Source organism: Erinaceus europaeus, chromosome X, assembly GCF_950295315.1.
Source record: "Erinaceus europaeus chromosome X, mEriEur2.1, whole genome shotgun sequence".
Taxonomy (NCBI): domain Eukaryota; kingdom Metazoa; phylum Chordata; class Mammalia; order Eulipotyphla; family Erinaceidae; genus Erinaceus; species Erinaceus europaeus.
In genome coordinates, this window is record NC_080185.1 from 72613750 (window position 1) to 72639135 (window position 25386).

The 25386-nt window shown below is 38.8% G+C and overlaps 2 protein-coding genes across 3 annotated transcripts in view; both read left to right on the forward strand.

Moving 5' to 3' along the window:
• The window catches only part of ZDHHC15 (zinc finger DHHC-type palmitoyltransferase 15), a 394441-nt gene that overhangs the window by 187046 nt on the left and 182009 nt on the right, over nt 1–25386 (forward strand). The gene's annotated exons all lie outside the window — the stretch shown is intronic.
• ABCB7 (ATP binding cassette subfamily B member 7) overlaps nt 1–25386 on the forward strand; it is a 123834-nt gene that overhangs the window by 28933 nt on the left and 69515 nt on the right. For both annotated transcript variants that reach the window (XM_007526070.2, XM_007526071.3), the window contains 2 exons: nt 5637–5723; nt 19320–19439. In XM_007526070.2, coding sequence (XP_007526132.1) covers nt 5637–5723; nt 19320–19439 — 207 coding nt within the window. The remainder of the gene's footprint in view (nt 1–5636; nt 5724–19319; nt 19440–25386) is intronic.

The window sequence follows — 25386 nt, forward strand, 5'->3', positions numbered from 1 at the left end:
ATCAGAGTTATTTATTTAGTCAATTTTATAACATTTTTATTTACCTAAAGACCAAATATGTTAAATCTGCTCTATATATTGTGTGTCAGTCTGCATGTTATGGTAGACAATGCATAGTAAATTATGAAATTGCTACAATGATAGATCTCTTTGTTGACTTTTTAAAATTTCCTGAGGTAGGTTTTTATTACTATAATCGTCTTTATTATCAGTTTTGCTGCTTCCAGTAGGTTCTGCTAACGTAGATGTTTTCATTTGTCTCTAGGATTTGTTTTTTGCTTTGTCTTTTATTTCTCATTTTACAGTAGTATGCTGTTAATAATATTTCTTGTTTCCTTTTTTATTTAAGCTGATCTTTAGTTTTATATAATTGTGATCAGAAAATATATTTTATATGATGTTAACTTGGTAAATGTATTGAGATTTTGTGTGTGTGTCCCAACATATTTCATTGTTAGGAGTGTTCCATGGGCACCTGACATTTTTCTATTTTGCTGTTTGCTTTTGCATTCTGCTTTTGTGTATTTCTTGTGGGATGTAATATGTATATAGCATATATATATATATATATATATGTATAAAATATGTAGTATTTCTGTTCATATCCTGTCCCCACTTCTGGATGGGGTCATTTCTTTTTTTTGTTGTTGTTGTTTCTGAGTTGTTGAACTTTTTATATATTTTGATTATTAGCCTTTTGTTTGATGTATATCTGTGCACACATATGTTCTTAGCAGCACAGTTTGTAATAGCCAAAACCTGGAAGCAACCCAGGTGTCCAACAACAGATGAGTGTCTGAGGAAGTTGTAGTATATATACATACACAATGGAATACTACTCAGCTATAAAAATACTGACTTCACCATTTTCAGCCAATCTTGGATGGAACTTGGAAAATTGCATTTCTTACTTTTCTTATATGTCTTTGAATTCCTTCATGATAACTGTTGTTCATTCTCTGCCAGCTTATACTTCTGTGTCTTTAATTTTGGTTTCTGAACAATTGCAGTCTCTTTTGGTGTTTTGGTATCTTGAAATTTCATATTGGTTGAGGTGTTTCTCTGCACATGTAGATTACCTAACATCCCCCCCCCCCCCAGCATTTACTTTTGTTTAGTAACTTAATTATTAAGATGGTTTTCCTCTAGTAGGAGTCACTATGTCTTTAGTTTTTCACTTCTGTTTGCCACTGATACTGTTCTATTACCTGGGACTCCAGGATGGTGAGCATGGGGACTGTATTCTTACTCTGTTGTTGAGTTGATGTGGGTTTACAGATTTATTTTCCCTCAGGAGTTGCAGGGTTGTAGGCAAGGGCATTGTCTTGCTTGTTTTGCTCCTCTTCTTTCTTGAGGTTCAAGTCTAGGTCTGTGTGGAAATCCCTGGGTTGTTGATGCCTGTCTGAGAAAGTGATTTATGTACTTATGTTCTTATGTTATACTTCTCACCAGGTTCCTGGCCCAGGTGCTATGCTTTTCCTCTGCCACCCTAGGATTAACATGATTTGAGAATATGGGCCTCTATGTTGTTTCTACCCTGCTCCTTACCTCCCCTTGGATCTAGTTGATAGCTTGGCCTTTCTGGTCCTCCATCTCTATAGTATGCCTCACCCCTGATTTACTTACCTTCTTCACACACATGTGAATGTCCCTAGCATTCTGGTGTGACAAACAGAAAAACCCTTGCTAATCTATATTTAGTCAATTAGTTGTAATTTTAAAGAAGAGAAATAATGAAGTCGTTTTTGTATGTATGTGGCTGATAACATTCATTCTTCGCAAGGCTGAATTTTAAAAGTAATTTTTGCTTTTATATTTTCTCAGGTGATTTAATTTTTATACTTACCTAACAGAAGCAATAATCTTAATATCCTTTTAGAAACATTATAATGGGCAGAGTATTTGTATACTTTCAAGGCTAGTTGGGAGATTTGAGGATAACCCTTTATTTTTAATATTTTATTTATTAGTGAGAGAGATAGGAGGAGAGAGACAAGTACCAGTGTGATGCTCTGGTTCTTTCTTTTATCTATCTATCTATCTATCTATCTATCTATCTATCTATCTATCTATCATCTATTTATACAAGGAAACAGTGACAAGACCATAGGATAAGAGGGGTACAATTCCCACCACCAGAGCTCTGTATCCCATCCCCTCCCCTAATAGCTTTCCTATTCTTTAACCCACGCTGGTTCTTTCTGTGCTGCCATGTATTGAACTCAAGACCTCATGCTTGAGAATACAATGCTTTATTCATTGTGCCACCTCCCAGACCACGAATATAACTTAAAAAAATTGTATTAGTTATTTACTAATGATTAACAAAGTTGTAAGATAACAGGTACAATTTAATACAGTTTCCATCACCAGGGTTCCATGTCCCATCCCCTCCATTGGAAGCTTCCCTATTCTTTATCTCTCTCTGGGAGTATGAACCAAAATTCCGTATGTGGTACAGAAGGTGGGAGGTCTGGCTTATTTAATTGCTTCTCCACTGGACATGTGCATTGGCAGGTTGATTGGTACCCCCAGCCTATTTGTACCTTTTCTTCGTGGGGTAGGGCTTTGGAGAGTGAGGGTCCAGGACATGTTGGTGAGGTTGTCTGCCTGGGAATAAGATAATTCTTTTTTTAAAATTGCTTTATTGGGGAATTACTGTTTGTACATGCATAACATTTCACAGTTTTCCATATAACAATACAACCCTAGGTCCTCTGTCATCCTTTTTGTACCTGTATTCTCCCCACCCACCGACCCCAGTCTTTTACTTTGGTGCTACATGCCAATTCCAGTTCAGGTTCTACTTGTGTTTTCTCTTCTGATCTTGTTTTTCAACTTCTGCCTGAGAGTGAGATCATCCCATATTCATCCTTCTGTTTCTGACTTATTTCACTTAACATGAATTTTTCAAGGTCCATCCAAGGTTGGCTGAAAATGGTGAAGTCACCATTTTTCATAGCTGAGTAGTATTCCACTGTGTAGATATACCACAACTTGATCGACTTGGAATTTACTTTTGTATTTGGTGAAATATAATGGCTCAGTTTCATTCTTCTGTATGTTTCAACCCATTTTTCCAACACCATTTGTTGAAGAGACTGCTTTCCCCATTTAATAGTCTGGGCATCTTTGTCAAAGATTAGATGTCCATAGGTGTGGAGGCTCACTTCTGGGCTCTCCATTCTATTCCACTGGTCAGTGTGTATTCATGTTCCGGTCCCAAGCAGTTTTGATGACAACGGTTCTATAGTAAAATTTGAGATCTGGGAGTGTGATGCCTCCAGTTCTTTCTTCTTAAGATTGTTTTTGCAATTCTAGGTCTTTTCTGGTTCCAGATTAACATTTGTAGCATTTGTTCTATTCTCCTAAAAAATATGGTTGGGATATTATTGGGGATAGCATTAAATTTGTAGATGGCTCTGGGTAGTATATTCATTTTGATGATGTTAATTCTTCCAAGCCATGAACATAGAATATCTTTCCACTTCTTTGTGACTTTTTCTATTTCCTTGAGTAATGACTCATAATTTTCAGCATACAGGTCTTTCACTTCTTTGGTTAGGTTTATTCCTAGATATTCTATTGTTTTTGATGCTGTAGTAAAAGGAATTGATATCTAGATTTCAACTTCTTCTAACTTAATGTTTGCATGGAGGAATGCCACTGACTTTTGAATGTTAATTTTGTAGCCTGACACCATACTGTATTGCCTGATGATTTCCAAAAGCTTCTTGCTGGATTACTTAGGTTTTTCTGTGTATACTATCATATCATCTGCATATAGGGGGAGTTTGACTTTTTCTTTTCCAATCTGTATGCCTTTAATTCCTTGCTCCTGCCTGATTGCTATGGCAAGAACTTCCAACACTGTGTTGAATAATAATGGTGATAGTGGGCAGCCCTATCTAGTACCTGATCTGAGGGGAAATGCTTCTAGTTTTTCATTATTGAATATAATGTTGGCTGTAGGTTTGCTATATATAGACTCCACTATCTTGAGGAATTTTTCATCTATTCCCATTTTTTGTAGTGTTTGGATCATAAAGGGATGTTGTATTTTGTCAAAGGCTTGCTCTGAATCTACTGATATGAACATGTGGTTTTTGGTCTTGCTTTTATTGATATGGTGGATCACATTGTTTGATTTACATATATTAAACCAACCCTGCATGCCTGGGATAAATCCCACATGGTCATGATGAACAATCTTTTAAATATACTGTTGTATCCTGTTGGCTAGAATTTTGTTCAGTATTTTAGCATCTATGTTCATTAGAGATATGTGCACTTAACACGCTGTGCTACCGCCCGACTCCCCTTCTGGAGGACTTTTAAAAGTAGAGATATTAGTTCTTCTTTGAAGGTTTTGTAGAATTCATTTGTAAAACCTTCTGGTCCAGTACTTTTATTTTTGGGAAGGTTTTTGATAACTGTTTCAATTTCTTTAGCTGTGATGGGCCTGTTCATGTTATCTCATTCCTTTTTACTTAATTTTGGAAGTTGGTAGTTATCTAGGGAATCGTCCATTTCTTCCAAGTTCTCTAGCTTGGTGGCATGTAGTTCATAGAAGTCTCACATGATATGCTGAGTTTCTGTGGTGTCTGTTGTGTTATCTCCCCTTTTATTTATGATCTGATTTATTTGGGTCTTTTTTTTTTTTGTGAGTCTTGCTAAAGTTTTGTTGATTTTGTTCACTTTTTCGAAGAAACAACATTTACTTTCATTGATCTTTTGTATGGTTTTCTTATTTTCAATGTTATTTATTTCTGCCCTAACTTTAGTTATTTCTGTCCTTCTGGTTGCTTTAGGGTTCCTTTGTTCTTTTTCTTCTAGGTCTTTAAGATGTGCAATCAGACTGTTTATTTTTGCTTTTTCTTGTTTCCTAATGTGTGTTTGTATGGCTATGAACTTCCCTCTTAGTACTGCTTTAGCTGTGTCCCAAATAATTTTGATTGCTGTGTCTTCATTTTCATTTAACTCTCAAAACATTTTGATTTCTTCCTTTATTTCCTCTTTGACCCAGTAGTTGTTAAGTAGTGCACTGTTTAGCTTCCACATTTTGGGATTATTACTAATCTTTTGTTGATTGTTTAGTGTTAGTTTAATTCCACCGTGGTCTGAGAAGATGCTTGGGATGATTTCAATGCTCTTGAATTTGCTGATGCTGTCTTTGTGGCCTAACATATGGTCTGTCCTTGAGAATGTCCTATGTGGACTTGAGTAAAATGTGTATTCTAGTTTCTTGGGATGAATGTCTGTGAAAATTTTATCTCCTCATTTTTTATTGATAAATATAACTTTTGAAATTCCAGTAATTGAGTATATATCATATTTATCTCTGTAGTAACCAATGAGAGTAAAGTTATGAAATAGAAAATTGTAATACAAAGTAATATTGTAAATGGTAATTAAAAAATTTATTGGGAGTAACTTTAAGTTAATACTTCTCATTTTAATATCCTTTGCTCAATTTTATGTGTAAAATTGATTTGTATAGATGTTTTGCTTTATTTCCTGTGCTAGGTTAAAGCTATAACTGTATTTATTTTGAAGACATTCATTTGAATAGTCTATGATTTGTAAATATCCAAAATTCATTAACAGCTAATTTACTGCTTGATGTCATGTACTAGGCTATCCAGGCATGGCCACTGATAGAAAAAAGGATGTGTTGGCATGGGCATGCAGGAGGAGGACTGCACACAGACCCGAAGGAAGGGGTAAGACAACTTGAAAACCTTGTACATATTTGTGCTTGAATAGAAATGTATATTGTCAAGGGGCCAGTGGTATTACTCGATTGAGTGCACATTACCATGTGCAAGGACCCAGGTTGAAGTCCCTTATTCCTACTTGCTGTGGGGAAGTTTTTTTTTAAATTTTTATTTATAAAAAGGAAACACTGACAAAAACCATAAAATAAGAGGGGTACAACTCCACACAATTCTCACCACAATAACTCCGTATCCCATCCTCCCCCCTGATAGCTTCCTTATTCTTTATCCCTCCGGGATTATGGATCCAGGGCCGTTATGGGGTGCAGAAGGTGGATGGTCTGGTTTCTGTAATTGCTTCCCTGCTGAACATGGTCGTTGGTAGATCGATCCATACTCCCAGCCTCTCTCTCTATCCCTTGGGGCAGGGCTCTGGGAAGTGTGGCTCCAGAACACATTGGTGGGGTTGTCTGCCCAGGGAAGTCCTTTTGGCATCATGCTAGCATCTGGAACCTGATGGCTGAGAAAAGAGTTAAGATATAAAGCCAAACAAATTGTTGACTAATCATGAATCTAAAGGCTTGAATATTGTAGATGAAGATTTGGGGTCTCTGTTTTGATAATAGCTAGTAGGTCTATTTTAGTTATATTTCAAAGGGCCCACGACTACACTAGTTTTCTTTTTTTTTCTTTATTTTTTATTTTTCTGAGCCTGACATCTGATATGCAGGTGGACCCACACTATTGTCTGGGGAGATGATGTCGTGGCTGGAAGATCAGGGAAGAGAGTAGCTCCCAAATATGGGAAAGATGTATAAATATTGTTGACTGTAAACCCCATCAATTTGATCTGATCTGGGGCCCATGTTCAGCTTACGAGCCTACGTAACTTCTGCATCCCTGTAGATCTGAGCTCGCTTTCTGTGGTCATGAGTTGGAACGTTCCAAGCTGCCCTAATTTCAGGAGCTGTGGAGAAGTTTTTTTTTAATTTTTAAAAAATATTTATTTATTTTCCTTTTTGCTGCCCTTGTTTATTTAAATTGTTGTTGTTATTATTGATGTTGTCATTATTGGATAGGACAGAGAGAAATAGAGAGAGGAGGGAAAGACAGAGGGGGAGAGAAAGAGAGAGAGACACCTGAAGACCTGCTTCACTGCCTGTGATTCCCCTGTAGGTAGGGAGCCGGAGGCTCAAACCGAGATCCTTGAGCCAGTCCTTGCACTTCGAGCCAGGTGCGCTTAATCCACTGCACTACCGCCCGACTTCCTGTGGGGAAGTTTTATGAGCACTGAAGCAGATCTCCAGGTGTCTCTCTTTCTCTACTCAATTCATCTCTGTCCTAGCAAATAAAAAAGAATGTAAAATAAAAGAAGGAAAAAGTGGCCACCAGAAGTGTTGGATTCATTATATAAGCACAGATCCTCAGCAATAACCATTATGCTAATACAGAAAAAAAAGATTATGTCTTACAGGTTTTGTAATGCAAAGCCATGTGAATTAACTGTAGCTGCGTAGATTTTTTCTCAAGCTTAAAACAAGAGACTGCATACTTTACAAAAGAAAAAACACATTATTGACCTAAGCATTTTAGTTGTTTATGTAATTCAGAATGCTTTGATTGATATTGTTTGTTATTTAATTTATTCTTACGAAGAAATCGGTAGATTAGGTTTACATAAGTAATTTGTTTTTTTTAAATCCATGCCATTCTTTTCTATCTTTTTTCCTTTCCTTAACTAAGTACACATTTTAGTGATTTAATAATTGTTTACAGTATCATAAATTACAGTGGTTTATTTCCATACTGCAGGAAGCACCACAGTTTTTTTTTGTCCCTCATGTATTTACTTTTAATCAGTATTACTGGTTTGTCATTGGTTTGCCATACTGTGATATTTGGGAGGGCAGGGTCACATCTGCATATGAAGTGTTACTGCAACCACTAGGAGTGTTCCGGTGCCATCACACTATTAAAATAACTACTCAGGAGTCGGGCGGTCGCGTAGCAGGTTAAGCGCATGTGGCACGAAGCGCAAAGACCAGTGTAAGGAGCTCATGACTCCCCACCTGCAGAGGGTTTGCTTCACAAGCGGTGAAGCAAGTCTGCAGGTGTCTTTCTCTCCCCTTCTCTCTGTCCTATCCAACAGCAACAATGATAATTACAACAAAAAACAACAAAGGCAACAAAATTGAATAAATAAGTAAATAAATATTATTAAAATAATTAAATAAAAAATAAATAAAATAATTACTCTACCTATGTGTCCCACCCCTTTCCTTTCCCTTCTGGGAGTCATCATCGTTTTTGGAGTCTGAGAGTTATTACATAGCCTTTCTTTGGTGTGTCAATGAATTTTATTTATTTATTTATTTATTTATTTATTTATTTATTTATTTATTTATTTATATTGAGGAGGTACAATTTTATTATCCATTAGGACGGAGGTACAATTTTATTATCCATTAGGACCCCAAAGTTCTCTTCCACTCCTCCCTTCCTCTCCTTCCATCAAGTACTTTGCTTTGATGCAGTACACCATGCCCTGTCTACCTTTCATTTTGTATTCTCCCTCCCTATCCTTATCTATCAAGTCCTGCTTTTAAGTGAGATCATTTGCTATTTGTCATTCTCTTTTTAGCTTATCTCACTTAACACGTTGTCTTCTAGGTCGATCCAAGACAACTCAAAGGTGACGACTTCATCTTTTTTAATAGCTGGGTAGTATTCCATAATGTATATATACTATGGGTCCCTCCCCCCTCCAGCACTGCTCAGCTCTGGTGGTGCAGGGGATTGAACTTGGCACCTTGGAATCTCAGACATGAGAATCTTTTTGCATAACCATTATGCTATCTACTCTCACCTTGTGCCACAGTTTTTTAAAACCCTTCATCTATTGTTGGATATCTGGTTTGCTTCCAGCTTTTGGCTATTATAAAATGAGCTGCTACGAACATAGGAATACATGAATTTCTTTTTTAGAGGTGCTTTTATTTCCTCTGGGAAAATCCCTAGGAGAGAAATTTCTGGATAATAGAGTAGGTTCCAGACTGTTTCCCACAAAGGTTGGATCAATATGCATACAGTCCCACCAGCAGTGCAGATGTGTCCCCTGTCCAACGTTTGTTATTGCTGTCTTTTCTAATGTATGATATTCTCACAGGTATAATGTCGTATCTCACGGTTGCCTTCATTTGTATTTCTCTGATGATCAATGACTTGACCACTTTTTCATGTGTTTCTTGGCCCTTGGGATCTTTCTCTTTAAAAATAAATCTTTTTTTGTAATCTTTATTTATTTATTGGAAAGAGACAACCAGAAATTGAGAGGAAGGGGATGATAGCGAGGGAGAGAATGACAGAGAGATACCTGCAGCCCTGCTTCACCACTCGTGAAGCTTTTCCCCTACAGGTGGGAACTGGGGGCTTGGATCCAGGTCCTTCTTTGCACATTGTAACATGTGCTCAACCAGGTGTGCTACTACCTGGTCCCCCTTGGGATCTCTTCTTCAGTGAATTTCCTATACATGTCCTCACCATACTTTCTAATAGGATTTTTCTTGTTGTTGTTTTTAGTGTTAGTTTTATTGAGTTACTTAGGTATTTTGTATTTTTGTCTTATCTCATGTGTGTTGTGTAAATATCTCCTCCACACTGTAGGGTATCTTTCTATTTAGTTGATGGTATCCTTTGCTATACAGAAGTATCGATGTAATCCCACTGATTTATTTTTGCTTTTGTTTTCTTTGCTGTTGGATTTGAACCTTTGAAGACTTTTTTGAAACATAGATCATGTTCTCTTCTATGTGTTTGATAGTTTTCTGGTCTAATGTCCATGCCTTTTATCCACTTGGAGTTGACTTTTGTGCAAAGTGATATGTGGTGGTCTAATTTATTTGTTTGCATATTTCAATCCAACTTTTCTAATACCACGTGTTGAAAAGACTCTCCTTCCTCCATTTATTGATTTGAGCCTCTTTTGCCAAAAATCAGTTCCAAGATGATACCACCACAGTTCTATGCACCCCCACCTCATCCCAAACTCTTCCCACTCCCTACCAAGATAACCATCATAGTTTTCACAGTGTTTTAGTGGCAGTTTGACTACTTCCTCTCTCACAAATTAAGGTGTTTCAGTTCTTTATATTACACATATGAGCACAGTCATTCTGTAACTATCTTCCAGAGAAATTACAGGTCATTTGGTAATAGATGTAAATTATAACACTCACAAAATAGTCTATATTAAAACAAAAATGGTGACAGTTTCCAACATGAGAAGAAAATAAACTAGAAAATAGTTGCTACAAAGTGGATGACACATAATAACCAATATTGTGGAATGGGTTGTTAACTCATGTAGGGAGAAATATGGCAAATAAAAATGTGCATGGTGGGGGGCATAATGGTTATGCAAAGAGATTCTCATACTCGAGGCTCCGAAGTCTCTGGTTCAATCCCCCTCATCTCCACAAGCCAGAGCTGAGCAGTGCTCTGGTGTTTCTCTCTGTCTTTCGCACCATCTCTCTCTCCCTCTCCCTCTCCCTCTCCCTCTCTCTCTCTCTCTCTCACTCTCTCTCTCTCTAACTCTCTCTCAAAAATGTGCATGGTAAAGGGAGAGATAGGTAAATATTTGGAAGTTGTTAGTCAAAAGGAGGGAGCAAATAAGAAGAAAATTTTAGGAGTAAACACCAAATTAAAGAATCTCAAGATATTATATATGATAATGATGAGAAAAGCAAAAAAAAAAAAAAAGAAGAAGAATGTAGTAAAGATGAAAAGGTAGTAGAGAGAAAAAGAGTATTCAGAATTATCTAGAGTATGGGGTGGGGGCAGGTGGTGGGTACACCTAGTTAAGCACTTATGTTACCATGTGCAAGGTCTCAGGTTCAGTCCCCCACTACCTACTTGCGTGTGTGTGGGGCTTAATGAATGGTGAAGCAGGTCCTCTCTGTCACTCCTTCCCCTCTCAATTTCTCTCTGTCCTATCTATAAAAAAAGAAAAAAATGATAAAATATTTAGAAAATGATATAGAGGACTATATGCCTGTAAACATGTTAAAATTATTTTAGAAAATGTGTTTTTTTTCAATTTTCATTTCTGTTTAATGGTTACAAGGTTGTAAGTTTACAGGGTATAGTTCTACACTGCACCCACCACCAAAATTCTGTGTCTCCATCCTCTCACCTCTCAAAGATAACCACTATAGTTATCACAAAGTCTTTGAAACAGCTTGTTTGTGTCTGCATTTTCTTGGAAGTTCACGTGCATCAGTTCTCTAGATTCAAAATGTTGTCCATCTCTTACCTCACTAAGCATAATCACCTCCAGTTCTGTCATTTTATCTCAAAGGGTACAATATCACCTTTTTTGATGCAGAAGTATTTCATGGAATATATATCCCCTAACTTTTTTATCCATTCATCTGTGGATGGGCATTTATGCCACTGCCATTGTTTGGCTATTGTGAAAAATGCAGGTATGTACATAGGGTGGGTGCATATGCCCCTTCAAATTTATGGTTTTTTTTTCCTCCAGGGTTATTGCTGGGGCTCAGTGCCTGTACCATAAATCCACTGCTCCTGGAGGCCATTTCCCCCCTTTTGTTGCTCTTGTTGTTATGGTTATTATTATTATTTTTGATTTCGTTTGTTGTTGTGTAGGACAGAGAGAAATGGAGAGAGGAGGGGAAGACAGAGATGGGGAGAGAAAGATAGACACCTGAAAACCTACTTCACCGCCTGTGAAGTGACTCCTCTGCAGGTGGGGAGCCGGGGCTCCAACCAGGATCCTACGATGGTCCCTGTGCTTTGCGCCATGTGCGCTTAACCTGCTGCGCTACCGCTCGACCCTCCAAATTCATGTTTTATGTCCTTTGTATACATGCCTAAGAGTGGTATTGTTAGACCATGAGCTAATTCCATTTTGACTGGTTTAACAACTCCTCATGGTCTTCCAAAGGGATTTTACCAGTTTGCATTCCTGCCAGCAGTATAAGAGAGTCCCTTTTTCTCCACAACCTCCGCCAACACCTGCCGTGTCCTGTTTTGTTGATGTAGGCAGTTCTGTTTTTGTGTTCCAATATATGGTCAAACCCTGAGAATATTTCATGAACATTTGAGAAGAATGTGTAGTCATATCTTTCAATATTTTTTCTTATTTTATATTTATTCCCTTTTTGTTGCCCTTGTTGTAGTTATTATTGTTGTCTGTCTTCATTGTTGGATAGGACAGAGAGAAATGGAGAGAGGAGGGGAAGACAGAGAGGGGGAGAGAAAGACACCTGTAGACCTGCTTCACTGCTTGTGAAGCGAGTCCCCTGCAGGTGGGGAGCCGAGGGCTCGAACCGGAATCCTTGAACCGGAATCCTTACACCGGTCCTTGTGCTTTGTGCCACGTGCTCTTAACCCGCTGCACTACCGCCCGACTCCCAAAACTTAATATTTTAAACATCAAGACATCTATGTAGAAATGTTATTACTATAGTGAATCGTAGATCTTATTATAAAACAAATTTTATACTTCCCTACTTTTTATACATTTCTAGTTTTAGGTTCTTGACACCTACTAATCAGAGTTAATAATACTGCTCAGAAGGTATTTAGATCACCTGTTTTTCTAGTGTTGCTGTAACAAGTTTGGAACAACAACAACAACAACAACAAAAAACCATGTCAGACAGCTTCAGTATTTGAAAGCTCCTGCTTTTAAAATAGACACTTCAAGGGAGTCAGATGGTAGTGCAGTGGGTTAAGCGCATGTGTCATGAAGCGCAAGGACTGGCATAAGAATCCCGGTTGGAGCCCCTGGCTCCCCACCTGCAGGGGAGTCGCTTTACAGGGGGTAAAGCAGATCTGCAGGTGTCTATCTTTCTCTCCCCTTCTTTTTTTTTTAATTTTATTTATTTTCCCTTTTGTTGCCCTTGTTGCTTTCTCTCCCCTTCTGTCTTCTCCTCTCTCCATTTCTCTCTGTCCTAACAACAATAACTACAACAACAATAAAATAAAACAAGTGCAACAAAAGGAAAAATAAATAAAATACAAAAAGGAATTCTAAAAAAATAAATAAAATAAAATAGGCCCTTCATAATAGAAGCCTCATTTTTTGTTTGTTTTTCTGAAGCCTGGGCCTTTGACTTCTAGTCACATTTTCGTTCAGACACACCGTGGAAGGGAGAAGAGAGAGATAGAAGAAGAGAGGGAGGAGGAAGATGGGGGGAAGAAATGGTAGGAGAGTGGAAGAGGTGCAAGAACACCTCCCCTGTTATGTCAGGGCTTAAACATGGGTCATACACATGACCAAGGCCTTGTCCCTACCCGGTGAACTATTGTTCAACCTCCTGAATCCTCAGATTTTTAAAAGGATTTTTGGAGCTTTTATCCTGTGTTTAAAATACTTCATTTGCTCTCTGAAGATGTTTCTGTCAGTAAGCTTAGTTAATCTTTTTGCTTGTAATAAGGACACACACAATGCAGACTTTAATACAAGGTGTACTTTCCAGATTTTGTTTGATCTCTATCTCTCATTGCCACTATGGTTATGACTTGTACTTGGTGCCTGCAGGATGAATCAACTACTCCCTATGACTTTTTTTTTTTGATAGGACAGAGAAATTAAGAGGAGTGGATGAAAGCAAGGGAGAAGGAGAGACACCTGCACCACTTGCTTTACTGCTTGTAAATATTCCCTGCTGCAGTGGGAGAAAGGGTTTGGGCCTGGCTTCTTGCACATCATTTCACATGTGCTCAGTCTGGTGAACCCACTCCACCCACCCCCTTTTAAAAAAAAATTAGATACTTATTCTTGGGCTCAGGAGACAGCTTATCTGGTAAAGTGGACACTTCAACATAAGCTTGCATTTGAGTTTAGCCTCCTAGCTATGGCATGGAAACATCATGCAAAGAGGATGCTTCATGAGTGTTGGAGAAGTGCTTTGGTGTCCCTCCTTGTCTCCCTCTCTCTCTTTCCCTCTCTGATTGTCACCTACTATCTTTACAAAAGGAAAAAGTCTGCTGGGCATGGTGGGCATGCATAACTATGAAGCCCAAATGCATGCATTACATACGAGTGTGTATATATGTGTATGTTTGTTTGGGGGGGGAGAAATCCTTATTGACTATATAATCATACATTATATTAGAATCTTTTAAAAAATATTTATTTATTCTCTTTTGTTGACCTTGTTGTTTTATTGTTGTAGTTATTGTTGTTATTGATGTCGTTGTTGTTGGATAGGACAGAGAGAAATGGAGAGAGGAGGGGAAGACAGAGAGGAGGAGAGAAAGATATACACCTACAGACCTGCTTCACTGCTTGTGAAGTGACTCCCCTGCAGGTGGGGAGCCAGGGGCTCGAACCGTGATCCTTACACTGGTCTTTGTGCTTTGTGCCACCTGCACTTAACCTGTTGCATTACAGCCCGACTCTCATATTAGAATCTTTTATTTTGTCATCTCTATGATTTCATGACTCTGGGCCAACTTTGAGATAGACAGAGACTGAGGAGAGGAACCATAGCACTGAAGCTTCCCTTAGTGTCGTAGTACTTCTGACTAGGGGCTTTTATCTTGGTCACTCTCATAGCATAGCACATGCTCTGCTAATTGAGCTATCTCATCTATCCCAGACATCAGTTATTTTCTGAATTCACTGTGGTTATTTGCCATGTCTTTGTTAATTCAGAATTCCTATTAGTTTGTGAACATAGGCAAAGCACTTTTTTTAAATAATATAATAGTGATGGGTGCTCCCAAGTGGCATTCTCTATTTCTATATAGCTCATTGGTTCCCTATGGGTAATATTTGTATGTGATCATGGACTTCTCCAATCACTGCAGTTGTGTGATGGGGAATATCAGATTTGGATGCAACTTAGGAACCATTTCTAGTGCAATGGTAATTACTACATTTTCTTTCTTTCTTTTTTTTTTTAAGCTTCCACTTTTTTAATATTTATTTTATTTATTTATTCCCTTTTGTTGCCCTTGTTTTATTGTTGTAGTCGTTGTTGGATAGGACAGAGAGAAATGGAGAGAGGAGGGGAAGACAGAGAGGAGGAGAGAAAGATAGACACCTGCAGACCTGCTTCACCACCTGTGAAGCGACTCCCCTGCAGGTGGGGAGCCGGGGTTCGAACCGGGATCCTTATGCTGGTCCTTGTGCTTTGTGCCACCTGTGCTTAACTCCCTTTTTTTTTTTTTAAAGAAGACATTCTTCTTTTTAAAATTTATTTTAATGAGAGAAATACAGAGAGAAAGACACAGTGACACACCACAGCACTGCTCAGCTGGGACTTCAGGGTCTCAGGCATGAAAGTCACTTTGCATATCCATTATGCTGCCTACCCCCCACCCCTTAGCCACTCAACTGATGTTGAACACCTGGGTTGCCTCCAGGTTTTGGTTATTCCAAATTGTGCTTCTGTGAACATAGGAATACACAGATCTCCTTGGGTGGGTTTATTTGGTTCTGTAGAATATATTCTCAGGAGAGGAATTGTAGGGTTATAGGGTAGGTCCATTTCTAGCCTTCTGGGAATTCTCCAGACTGCTCTCTACATGGGTTGGTTCCCACCAGCAGTCTAAGAGGGTTCCTTTACCCTCACAACCTGTCCTAACAGTATTGTTGCTGTCCTTTCTGATATATGACATTCTCAAAGTTAGACCATTCATTTTTTTTTTTTTTTTGCCTCCAAGGTTATCATTGGGGCTCAGTGCTGGCACTAGAAATCCACTGCTCCTGGAGGCCATTTTTTCCATTTTTCTTTATTGGGTAAGACAAAGAGACATGGCACAAAGTGCAAGGAGCCGAGTCCCCAGCTCCCCACCTGCAGGGGAGTCACTTCACAGGAGGTGAATGAAGCAGGTCTGCAGGTGTCTTTCTTTCTCTCTCCCTCTCTGTCTTTCCCTCCTCTCTCCATTTCTCTCTGTCCTTTCTAACAATAATGACATCAGTAAGAACAACAATAACAGCTGCAACAACAATAAAAAAACAAAGTCAACAAAAGGGAAAATAAATTAAAAAAAAACAGAGAAATTGAGAGAGGAGGAGGAGAGAAAGAGAGATATCTGCAGACCTGCTTCATTGCTTGTGAAGCGACCCCCCCCACCCCCGCAGGTTGGGATCTGGGGGCTCAAACCGGGATCCTTGTGCGCAGGGCCTGCCGCTTGACCTTTCCTTGTTATCAATGAATTTTTTTCTTGTCATAAAATACTTAGACCTGAACTTACATTAAATAGGTCTCCTGTCCTCTGAGACCAGGTTTATCCCTTGTCTACTCATCATTCATGATTTGCCACAGTACAATAGTAGACTTAATATTCAAAATATATAGTCTTTGCTAAAAAATGTTGGGTACTACAGGCCATACTATGATGGATAAATGATACTCCAAAATGTGCTATTACCAGAGTAGGCCATAATTCTGCCAATAACTTACATGACTTCATACCTCAGAAATAGATGGTAGCCAAGTGATTCTAACCTGAGTGTCTCGTTCAGTTTTTTTCAACCACAGACATAATGGTTATCATTGTGAGCTCCCAGGTGAACTACCTTTCCAGCCTTATAACCTGTATACTGATAGGTAAGCAGTAGTTAGGGGGAGAGCATTTGTGACTGACATTGTAGTTTTTTAAAAATTTTATTCCCTATTGTTGCCCTTGTTGTTTTTATTGTTGTAGTTATTGTTGTTGTTATTGATGTTGTTGTTGGACAGGACAGAGAGAAATGGAGAGAGGAGAGGAAGACAGAAAGGGGGAGAGAAAGAGAGACACCTGCAGACCTGCTTCACCGCTTATGAAGCGACTCCCCTGCAGGTGGGGAACGGGGGCCTCAAACCGGTATCCTTATGCTGGTCCTTGTGCTTAGCACCATGTACACTTAACCCACTGTGCTACCGCCCGACTCTCGACATCGTAGTTTTTAATTTGGCATTGTTTTTTTCCTGTGGTCATACAGAATCCATATGAAGTTAGAGACATTTGGGCTAGAGAGATCGCATAATAGTTTTGGGAAGTACTCTTATGCTTCTGAGGTCCCAGGTTCAGTCTCCAGTACCACCATAAGCCAGGGCTGAAGAGTGCTCTGGGTAAAGAAAAAAGAATGACTATTGATCATGTCGTCCTGCTTTTTAATATCTTATTACCTTTCAGCCACCAAGTTGCAGATGCTATCGTGATTCCATCCTGACTTCCCTGGGTAGATGACTTTGTCACTGTATCCCAAAACCTCACCTTCCCAGAGCCCTACCTCACTAGGGAAAGATAGAAACAGGCTGGGAGTATGGATCAGCCTGACACTGCCCATGTTTATTTGGAATTATTGAAAAGCAGTTACAAAAGACAGACCTTCCACCTTCTGCACCCCATAAAGAAGTTTGGTCCATATTTCCAAAGGAAGAGAAATGTTAGGGGAAGATGATCAGTTGGCTCTGAACTCCAATTCAGGCAGGACCCAGAGAGGGAAGATGAAAAAAGGAATGGCATTTGGAAGTAGCAATAGTTGGAGGTGTGACTTAGAAAGAAAGAGAAGGCAGGACCACAGGAAAAAATGGACAAATATTTATAAATATAGACAGTTATAGGAATAATAGTCAACACATAGCTGCAACCTTGGGAGATCTACTGTAATTTCCAGTGGAGGGAATAGGGATACAGGACAGTTCAGAATTATATACCTGTTATCTCATAATTTTGTACATCAGTATATTAAGTCACTAATAAAATTGAAAAAAAAAGATATTGGGGCAGGGGTAGATAGCATAATGGTTATGTAAAGAGACTCTCATGCCTGAGGATTCAAAGTCACAGGTTCAATCCACCATATCATCATAAGCCAGAATTGAGGAGCGCTTTGGTATAAAAAATAAAAATTAAAAAAAATAATTTTTTTAAAAAGATAATATTGTTTCCTTTGGGACACAGTGGATGGAACTTGAGGTGATTATGCTCAGCAAAGTAAGTAAAGAGGTGAAAGACAACCACCAGGTGGTCTCACTCATCTGTGCAGCCTAGAGATCTGATTCCCATGAACTTGCCAGATAAATAAACATATAAAATCAGAAGCAGAAAAAAAAAAAAAAAAAAGACTTCTCTTCCTGTGATAATGCAAGGGAGCACTTCATGAAAATTCTGTCCTAGGATAGGCTTCTTGTAATAAAGATAACAGTGAAAACCATATCAAAAAGAGGTGAAGTGTGTAGGTTGCCCTGAAATGGAGGTTGAGATAGCATATTAAAATTATTGTGAAGTAGAGGTTCTGTTCACCTCATGTGGATTTCCTAGGTACAGTTTACTTACAAGTTGCCAAATTCCAGTGTATAGTCGAGACCTTTCTAAAATATTTTATTCTTGGGCGGGGGTAGATAGCATAATGGTTATGCAAACAGACTCTCAAGTCTGAAGCTCCATCAAGCCCCAGGTTCAATTCCCCACACCACCATAAGCCAGAGCTGGTTAAAAAAATAATAAAATAAAATATTTTATTCTTTATCCTAGTGGAGTGCTAGTTTTACACTATAATGGACTTCAATGTCAGTTCTGGGCTGGGGAGATAAACAGCAGTAGTGAACCTAATTTTCATGCCTGAGGCCACAACAGTTACAGGTTCAACTCCTACTATAATTATGTCAGAGATGAGCAATATTGTGCTTCCTGTCATGAAAATAAATATTCTTAAAGTCTTTTTAAAATTTTTAAATGTATTTATAATGTATATTATTATTATTATTAGCTAATTAATTAATTTATTGGATAGAGACAGCCAGAAGTGGAGAGCGAAGGGGATTATAGAGAAGGAGAGAGACAGAGAGACTCCTGCAACACTGCTTTACCACTTACAAAGCTTTGCCCCTGCAAGTAGGGACTGTGGGCTCGAACCCTGGCCCTTATGCATTGCAACATGTGTGCTCAATCCAGTGCACCACCACCTGGCCCCTGATTTTATTTATAATGAGAAAGAAGGAGAAAAAGAACCATACATCACTCTGTTACATGTGCTGACAGGGATTGAACTCAGGACATCATGCTTGAGAATCTAATGTCCCACCCACTGTGCTACCTCTCAGATTATGGTGATTTAATTTTCTCTCTTTTTAACCAGAGCACTGCTTAGCTCTGACTTATGTTGGTGCAGAGGATTGAACCTGGGACCTTGGATCCTCAGGCATAGCAGTCTCTTAGGATAAGCATGCTATCCACCACTGCCTGATATTTAATCCATTCTCCCTTCTCCTCCTCCTCCTCCTCCTCCTCTTCCTCCTCCTCCTCCTTCTCCTCCTTCTCCTTCTTTCTCCTTCTCCCTCTCTTCTCCCTCTCCCCTCCCCCTCCCCTTCCCTTTTTAACTAGAGCACTACTCAGCTCTGGTTTATGGTGGTGCTGGGGGTTGAACTTGAGATTTTGCTTAGTACTATGTGCACTTAACCTGGTATGCCACTGCCCAGCCCAGAACCCAAGACTTCAGAGCCTCAGGCATGAGAGTTTCTTTGCATAACCATTATGTTAGCTATACCTGCCCCAAATATTTAATTCTGTATCATTGAATGTAGTTGTATTTGAAATACTGTATTGCTCACTACTTTTTTTTTTCTCTTTCAATAGTTAAAAGATGTTGATACTCGGAAAATCATAAAAGCAATGCTTTCTTATGTATGGCCCAAAGATAGGCCAGATCTGCGTGCAAGAGTTGCCATTTCCCTGGGATTTTTAGGTGGTGCAAAGGTAAGAAGTGAATTATATGTTATTTGTTGCTATAATTAAGAAATACTATGACTTTTAAGCCACTCAGTTATACAATTCTTTTTAGAAAAATTCTATTTATGCTAAATTGATTTATAGCCTATGGGTTTCAGACATACAGGCTTATTATTCAACATTGGTAAGCATTACAATATAACTCTTTTATGTATGTAGTCAGTAGAAATTATTTGATAGGTCTATGACTGAGAATTCTACTAGCCTCAATTTAATGGTATTTATTTCTGAAACTTAATGTAAGATATAGGATCATTGGTTATAACACAGCATAGGGAACGTTATTCATTTATTTAAAAAATATTTATATTTGTAATTAATAATTTGTTAAAGGACTATAAAGTTAGAATGTATAGTTCCACACCACACTCACCACCACAGTTCTGTATCCCCACCCTCCAGCCTCCCAAAGATAATTACCAAAGTTCTCACAAGTCTTATAGTTTGCCTGCTTTTGTTTTGTTTGGATTTTTAAAAATTTATTTATAAAATGGAAATATGGACAAGACCATAGGATAAGAGGGGTACAGTTCCACACAGTTCCCACCACCAGAACTCTGTATCCCATCCTCTCCCCTGATAGCTTACCTATTCTTTATCCCTCTGGGAGCATGGACCCAGGGTCATTGTGGAATGCAGAAGGTGGAAGGTCTGGCTTCTATAATTGCTTCCCCTATGAACATGGGTGTTGGTAGATTGCTTGTGTTATGTTTGGATTTTTTTTTCCAAGTTCATATGAATCAGATCTCTAGATTCTACATATGAGTGAAACCATCTGGTAGTTGTCTTATATCTATTTATTTCACTAAGCACAATCACCTCCAGTTCCATCTATTTTGTTTGGGAACTTTATGAAATAAGTTCTAATAAGCCTTATTGGCTTTTACTTAATTATATATTTCTAGTCTAGGTTCAATTCCAGTAAATTGATAGTAAATAGCAGTGTAATGTCAAGTGAAACAAAAATGGGAAGCAGAGTCCAAAGTGGCTTAATGAGTGTGACACTACCTTTGTTTCCACTGAAGTCTGAGACAGTCACAACATAAATTTGGAGGTGTCCACATGGAAAAAGACCTACGCCTTGATAAGAGCTGTGACAGTAATAGAGGAAATGAAGGCAGGTGGTGAGAAACAGAATAATACAATCCTGCAAGCACTGAGGCATCACTGAGTGGCAGCAGGTTGAGGACATCCAGAGGAGAAAGAAAGCTGTTGTCAAGCCCCAGCCTCCAAAGCCTTGCAACTTGCAAGAGTCAGGAGCAAGAGACAGGAATGTTTCCTCAGATATCACTTGGGACAGAAAACACCAGCAAACAATTACTAGCCACTGTGTTTGGAACTATATTGAAAGACAACACATAAATGTTTAATTGGGGTGATAGCTAGGGTATACCTAATTTTCCAGATGACTCAAGGAGGGAGTCATTACTGCTAAAAGCCGCAGTTTTGATAGTCCCCATTTAGACAAGCAAGGTTTTCCTGACTTTAGCCGCATTGTCGTAGTCTTGCTGACTGTGCCTCCTTAGCATTCCCACCCCCTCTGTCTTAGTGGATTTGAGCAGGAGCAGGTTCAGGAAAGGTGATACTGTCCATGCTGTCCACCTAGCCAGCATGCCTTCTGAAGAGGGGCTAGGCAAAGGAACCCCGATGCCTCCCCGAGCACTGACCTAGTCCACACCAGGTCAAAGAAGATGCTGGCATAGGGCCTTCTGTGTCAGTTGTCAGAGGTGACCGTGTCTCACCACTGTCAGGGAAATATATCTGATGCTCCTACTTACAGTATCTTCACATAAAATTAACAACTTCAACTCTTTGCCTATTGTTTTTGCCCATTAGCTGTGGGGATAGACTGGATACTCCTACACCCAGCTATCACAATGCCATTTATTTATTTATTTACATATTTATTTTTATATTAATAGTGATTTAATAATGATCAAGAAGATTTTGGGATAAGAGGGGTACAATTACTACCACCACCCCTTCCATTGGAAGGCTCCCTATTTTAAAAAAAATTTTTTTTTTACATTTCCCAAATTTTTGACTAGAGGCTCCCTATTCTTTATCCCTCTGGGAGTATGGACCAAAGCTATTTATGGGGAGCAGAAGTTGGGAGGTCTGGCTTTTGTAATTGCTTCTCGACTGGACATGGGCATTGACAGGTTGATCCATACCCCCAGCCTGTTTCTATCTTTCCATAGTGGGGCAGGGCTCTGGGGAGGTGGGGTTCTAGGACATATTGGTGAGGTTGTCTGCCCAGGTAAGTCTGATTGGCATCAAGGTAACATCTGCAACTTGGTAGCTGAAAAGCATTAAGATACAAAGCAGAACAAATTGTTTGATAAAGTTAAGTATATAGCAGATGAAATTTGGTGTATTCATGTTGGAAGAAGCTAAGAAGTCTATTTTAGATATATTCCAAGGGGCCTACGGCTCAGCTAATTTTTGCCTGAGCCTGACAGCTTCCACTTCTAATGCGAGTAAGTAAATCAGTTGCCACCCTGCCCTAGACCCAAGTAATAACATCTCCATCTCAGTAATATTAGGAGATATACGAATCCCACCCAGTTACCTCCAGAACAGATACACTGCTACTGACTCTTAAGTACTAGCTGCTGGAAATCTCCGTTTCTACCTAGAATTAACCCATCCTCCACATAGGGTGCCCCTGCCCAAACCCCAGCACATAAAGGATACGTAGTACAGGTGACCGAAGTGTACCAGTTTTCGTTGGGAGACAAAGGAAATCATCCTTACCAGTGAGTCAAGACAAAAGTACCCCCCCAAAAACAAACAAACAAACAAAAACCCCAAGAAACCAAATACATCAGGTATAACATAAGCTACTTGAAGTTGAATTCTTCAAATTCTTGATGTTCATAATGTTCACTGTAATGAGTAAATCAGTAGAAGAAAACATCAATAAAGATATAAACAAATGAAAGTAAGAGGCAAGTCCAAAAAATACTGAAGAGATATAGTAAGCAAGCTAAAGAGTAAGAATGATGGTACAAGAGCAGAATAATGAACACTTTTGAATTAGTGAACTAGAGGACAGTTGAAGTTGAAAGTAGGCTGGGTGATATTTGCACACCTGGTGGCTAAGTACACACATTATGGTGCAGACAGACCCAGGTTCAAGCCCCCTCGTCCCTACATGCAGGGGGGAAGCTTCTCAAATGCTGCAGTGCTACTGCAGATGTCTCTCTTTAACTCTCCCATGCCCCCTCAATTTCTTTCTCCACTGAAAATAAATAAATAAGTATATTTAAAAAGTTGAAAGGATCATAAAGAATTACCATGAGCAATTTTAAACCACTAAGCTAGAGAACCTATAAGAGATGAATAAATTCCTAGGCTTATACAACTTCCCATAGCTAAATCAGAAGGAATAGAAAGTGATGAAATTAATTGCAATCATGGATATTGAGGACTAGCAAGATAGTTCACTTCAGCGATTGCTTGCTTTATAATGCATGCGACCAAGGTTCAATCCTAGACCCCACCACACTGAGGGGAAGCTTTGGTGCTGTGGTGTCTTTTTTTCTCTCCCTTTGTTTCTGTGCTTCTCTGTCTCTCTGAGAAAGCTAATCCGGAGTCATGAGTCTTTGTTGAAGGTGGAGTGGATGGTGGGAGATGAGATTGAAACTGGTCAAAAAACTCCCCAAAACAACATTCTAGGACCAAATGGCTTTTGTTAAGCATACAGGAACTATTACCCAACATTTTCAGACTCTTAAAAAATTTTTAAAAATAAGGAAGTACTACTAATACTATCTGTGAAGTCAACATTATCCTAGTATGAAAACCTACACAGTGAATAAAGAATACAGGATGATATCTCTGATTTTCATAGATGCTAAAATCCTGAACAAAAGTTTTAGAAAGTCAGAAACAGCACTATACTAAAAGATTATACATGATGACCAGGTGGGATTTATCCTGGGAATGTGAGCAAGTTTCAACATATGTAAGTCAGTTGATGTAATCCACCATATCAACAACTGAAATGCAAAAATCACATGATAATCTCACTAAGTATAGAGAAAGCTTTCAACAAGTTTCAGCATTCTTTCATGAATCTAATAACAATACAGGCCCATATCTGGAACATGCTCCAATAATCAATCCAGCCTCACATTTGTATACTCTGTAAAAGAACATAGGAACAAAGGAAGCCTAAAGCTTATAAAAGAAGGACATAAAGAATTAGAAGAGAAATGACATTGAAATCATGATTAAACCTGTAAAAACTGGATACTAAGGGGATATTTTTCAACTAAAGAATAAATACAACAAATCCACAGCTAACATTATACATAATAATGAAAAACTGTCTATCTTCCCTCAGATCAGGAAAAAGATATGGTCATCTACTATTAACTTACTCTTAGCCATAGTCCTGAAAGTTCTAGCCATACAATCTCTCAGTAAGAAAAACGAGATTCAAATTGGGAGAGAAGAAATAATGCTATCACAGTTTTCAGGCAACATGATAGTATATGTAGAAAATCTAGAAGGATCCAGTAGGAATCTTGTGAATTAGGCAATAGATTAAGGATGTAGGCTATAAAATTAACCTACAGAAATTGGTAGAATTCTTCTATAGAATCTGGGACAAGAAGAAATCAGTAACATTTATGGTAGGATAAAAATTGGGTATCTAGGAATAAATTTAACAAAGGAGGTATAAGACTTGCACATTGAAAATATATGAGGGCTGGGGGAGGTAGTACAATAGTTATGCAAAAAGCCTTTGTGTATGAGGCACCAGCGGTCCCAGGTTCAATCTCCAGCACTACCTTAAGCTACAGCTGAATAGTGCTCTGGTAAAGAAAATAAATAAATATAAAAGGAGAAGTGATGGAGGGGGAAGGAGAATTAACATATTTAAAATGTTCCTACTCATGACCACAGAATGTGAGTTAAGATCTATAGGGATGCCAAGGTCACATAGGCTTCTAAGATGAATATGGGCCCCAGATCAGATCAAATCGATGGGGTTTATAGTCAACAATATTTATACACCATTCCCATATTTGCGAGCTACTCTCTTCCCTGATCTAGCTTTCTGGTCCTTTTCCCAGCCATGACATCTCCCCCAGACAATAACTTAGTTCCACCTGCATATCAGATGTTAGGCTCAGGAAAAAAAGGAAAAAAAAAATTAGTATAGTCATGGGCTCTTTGGAATTTAACTAAAATAGGACTACTATCTATCTACAAAGCGGAGACCCTCCCAACTCTTTCTATGCAATATTCCAGCCTTCATGATTAGTCAACATTTTTTTTGGCTCTATATGTTAACTCTTTTTTTAGCCACCAGGTTCCAGATGCTACCATGATGCCAACCTGACTTACCTGGGGAGATGACCCCACCAATGAGTCCTGGAGCCCTGCTTCCCCAGAGCCCCGCCCCACTAGGGACAGAGAGAGACAGGCTGGGAGTGTGGATCGACCTGCCAATGCCCATGTTCAGCGGGGAAGCAATGACAGAAGCCAGACCTTCCACCTTCTGCACCCCATAATCACCCTGCATCCATGCTCCAAGAGAGATAAAGAATAGGAAAGGTATCAGGGGAAGGGATGAGATACGGAGTTCTTGTGGTAGGAATTATTTGGTGTTGTACCTCTCTTATCCTATGGTTTTTGTCAGTGTTTCCTTTTTATAAATAAAAATTAAAAAAAAAGTTCCTCATACCTAAGGTAATATACAGATTCAGTGCAATCCATACTTTTTTTTAATTTATTCTCTTTTGTTGCCCTTGTTGTTTTATTGTTGTAGTTATTATTGTTGTTGTCGTCATTGTTGGATAGGACAGAGAGAAATGGAGAGAGGAGGGGAAGACAGAGAGGAGGAGAGAAAGATAGACACCTGCAGACCTGCTTCACCGCCTGTGAAGCGACTCCCCAG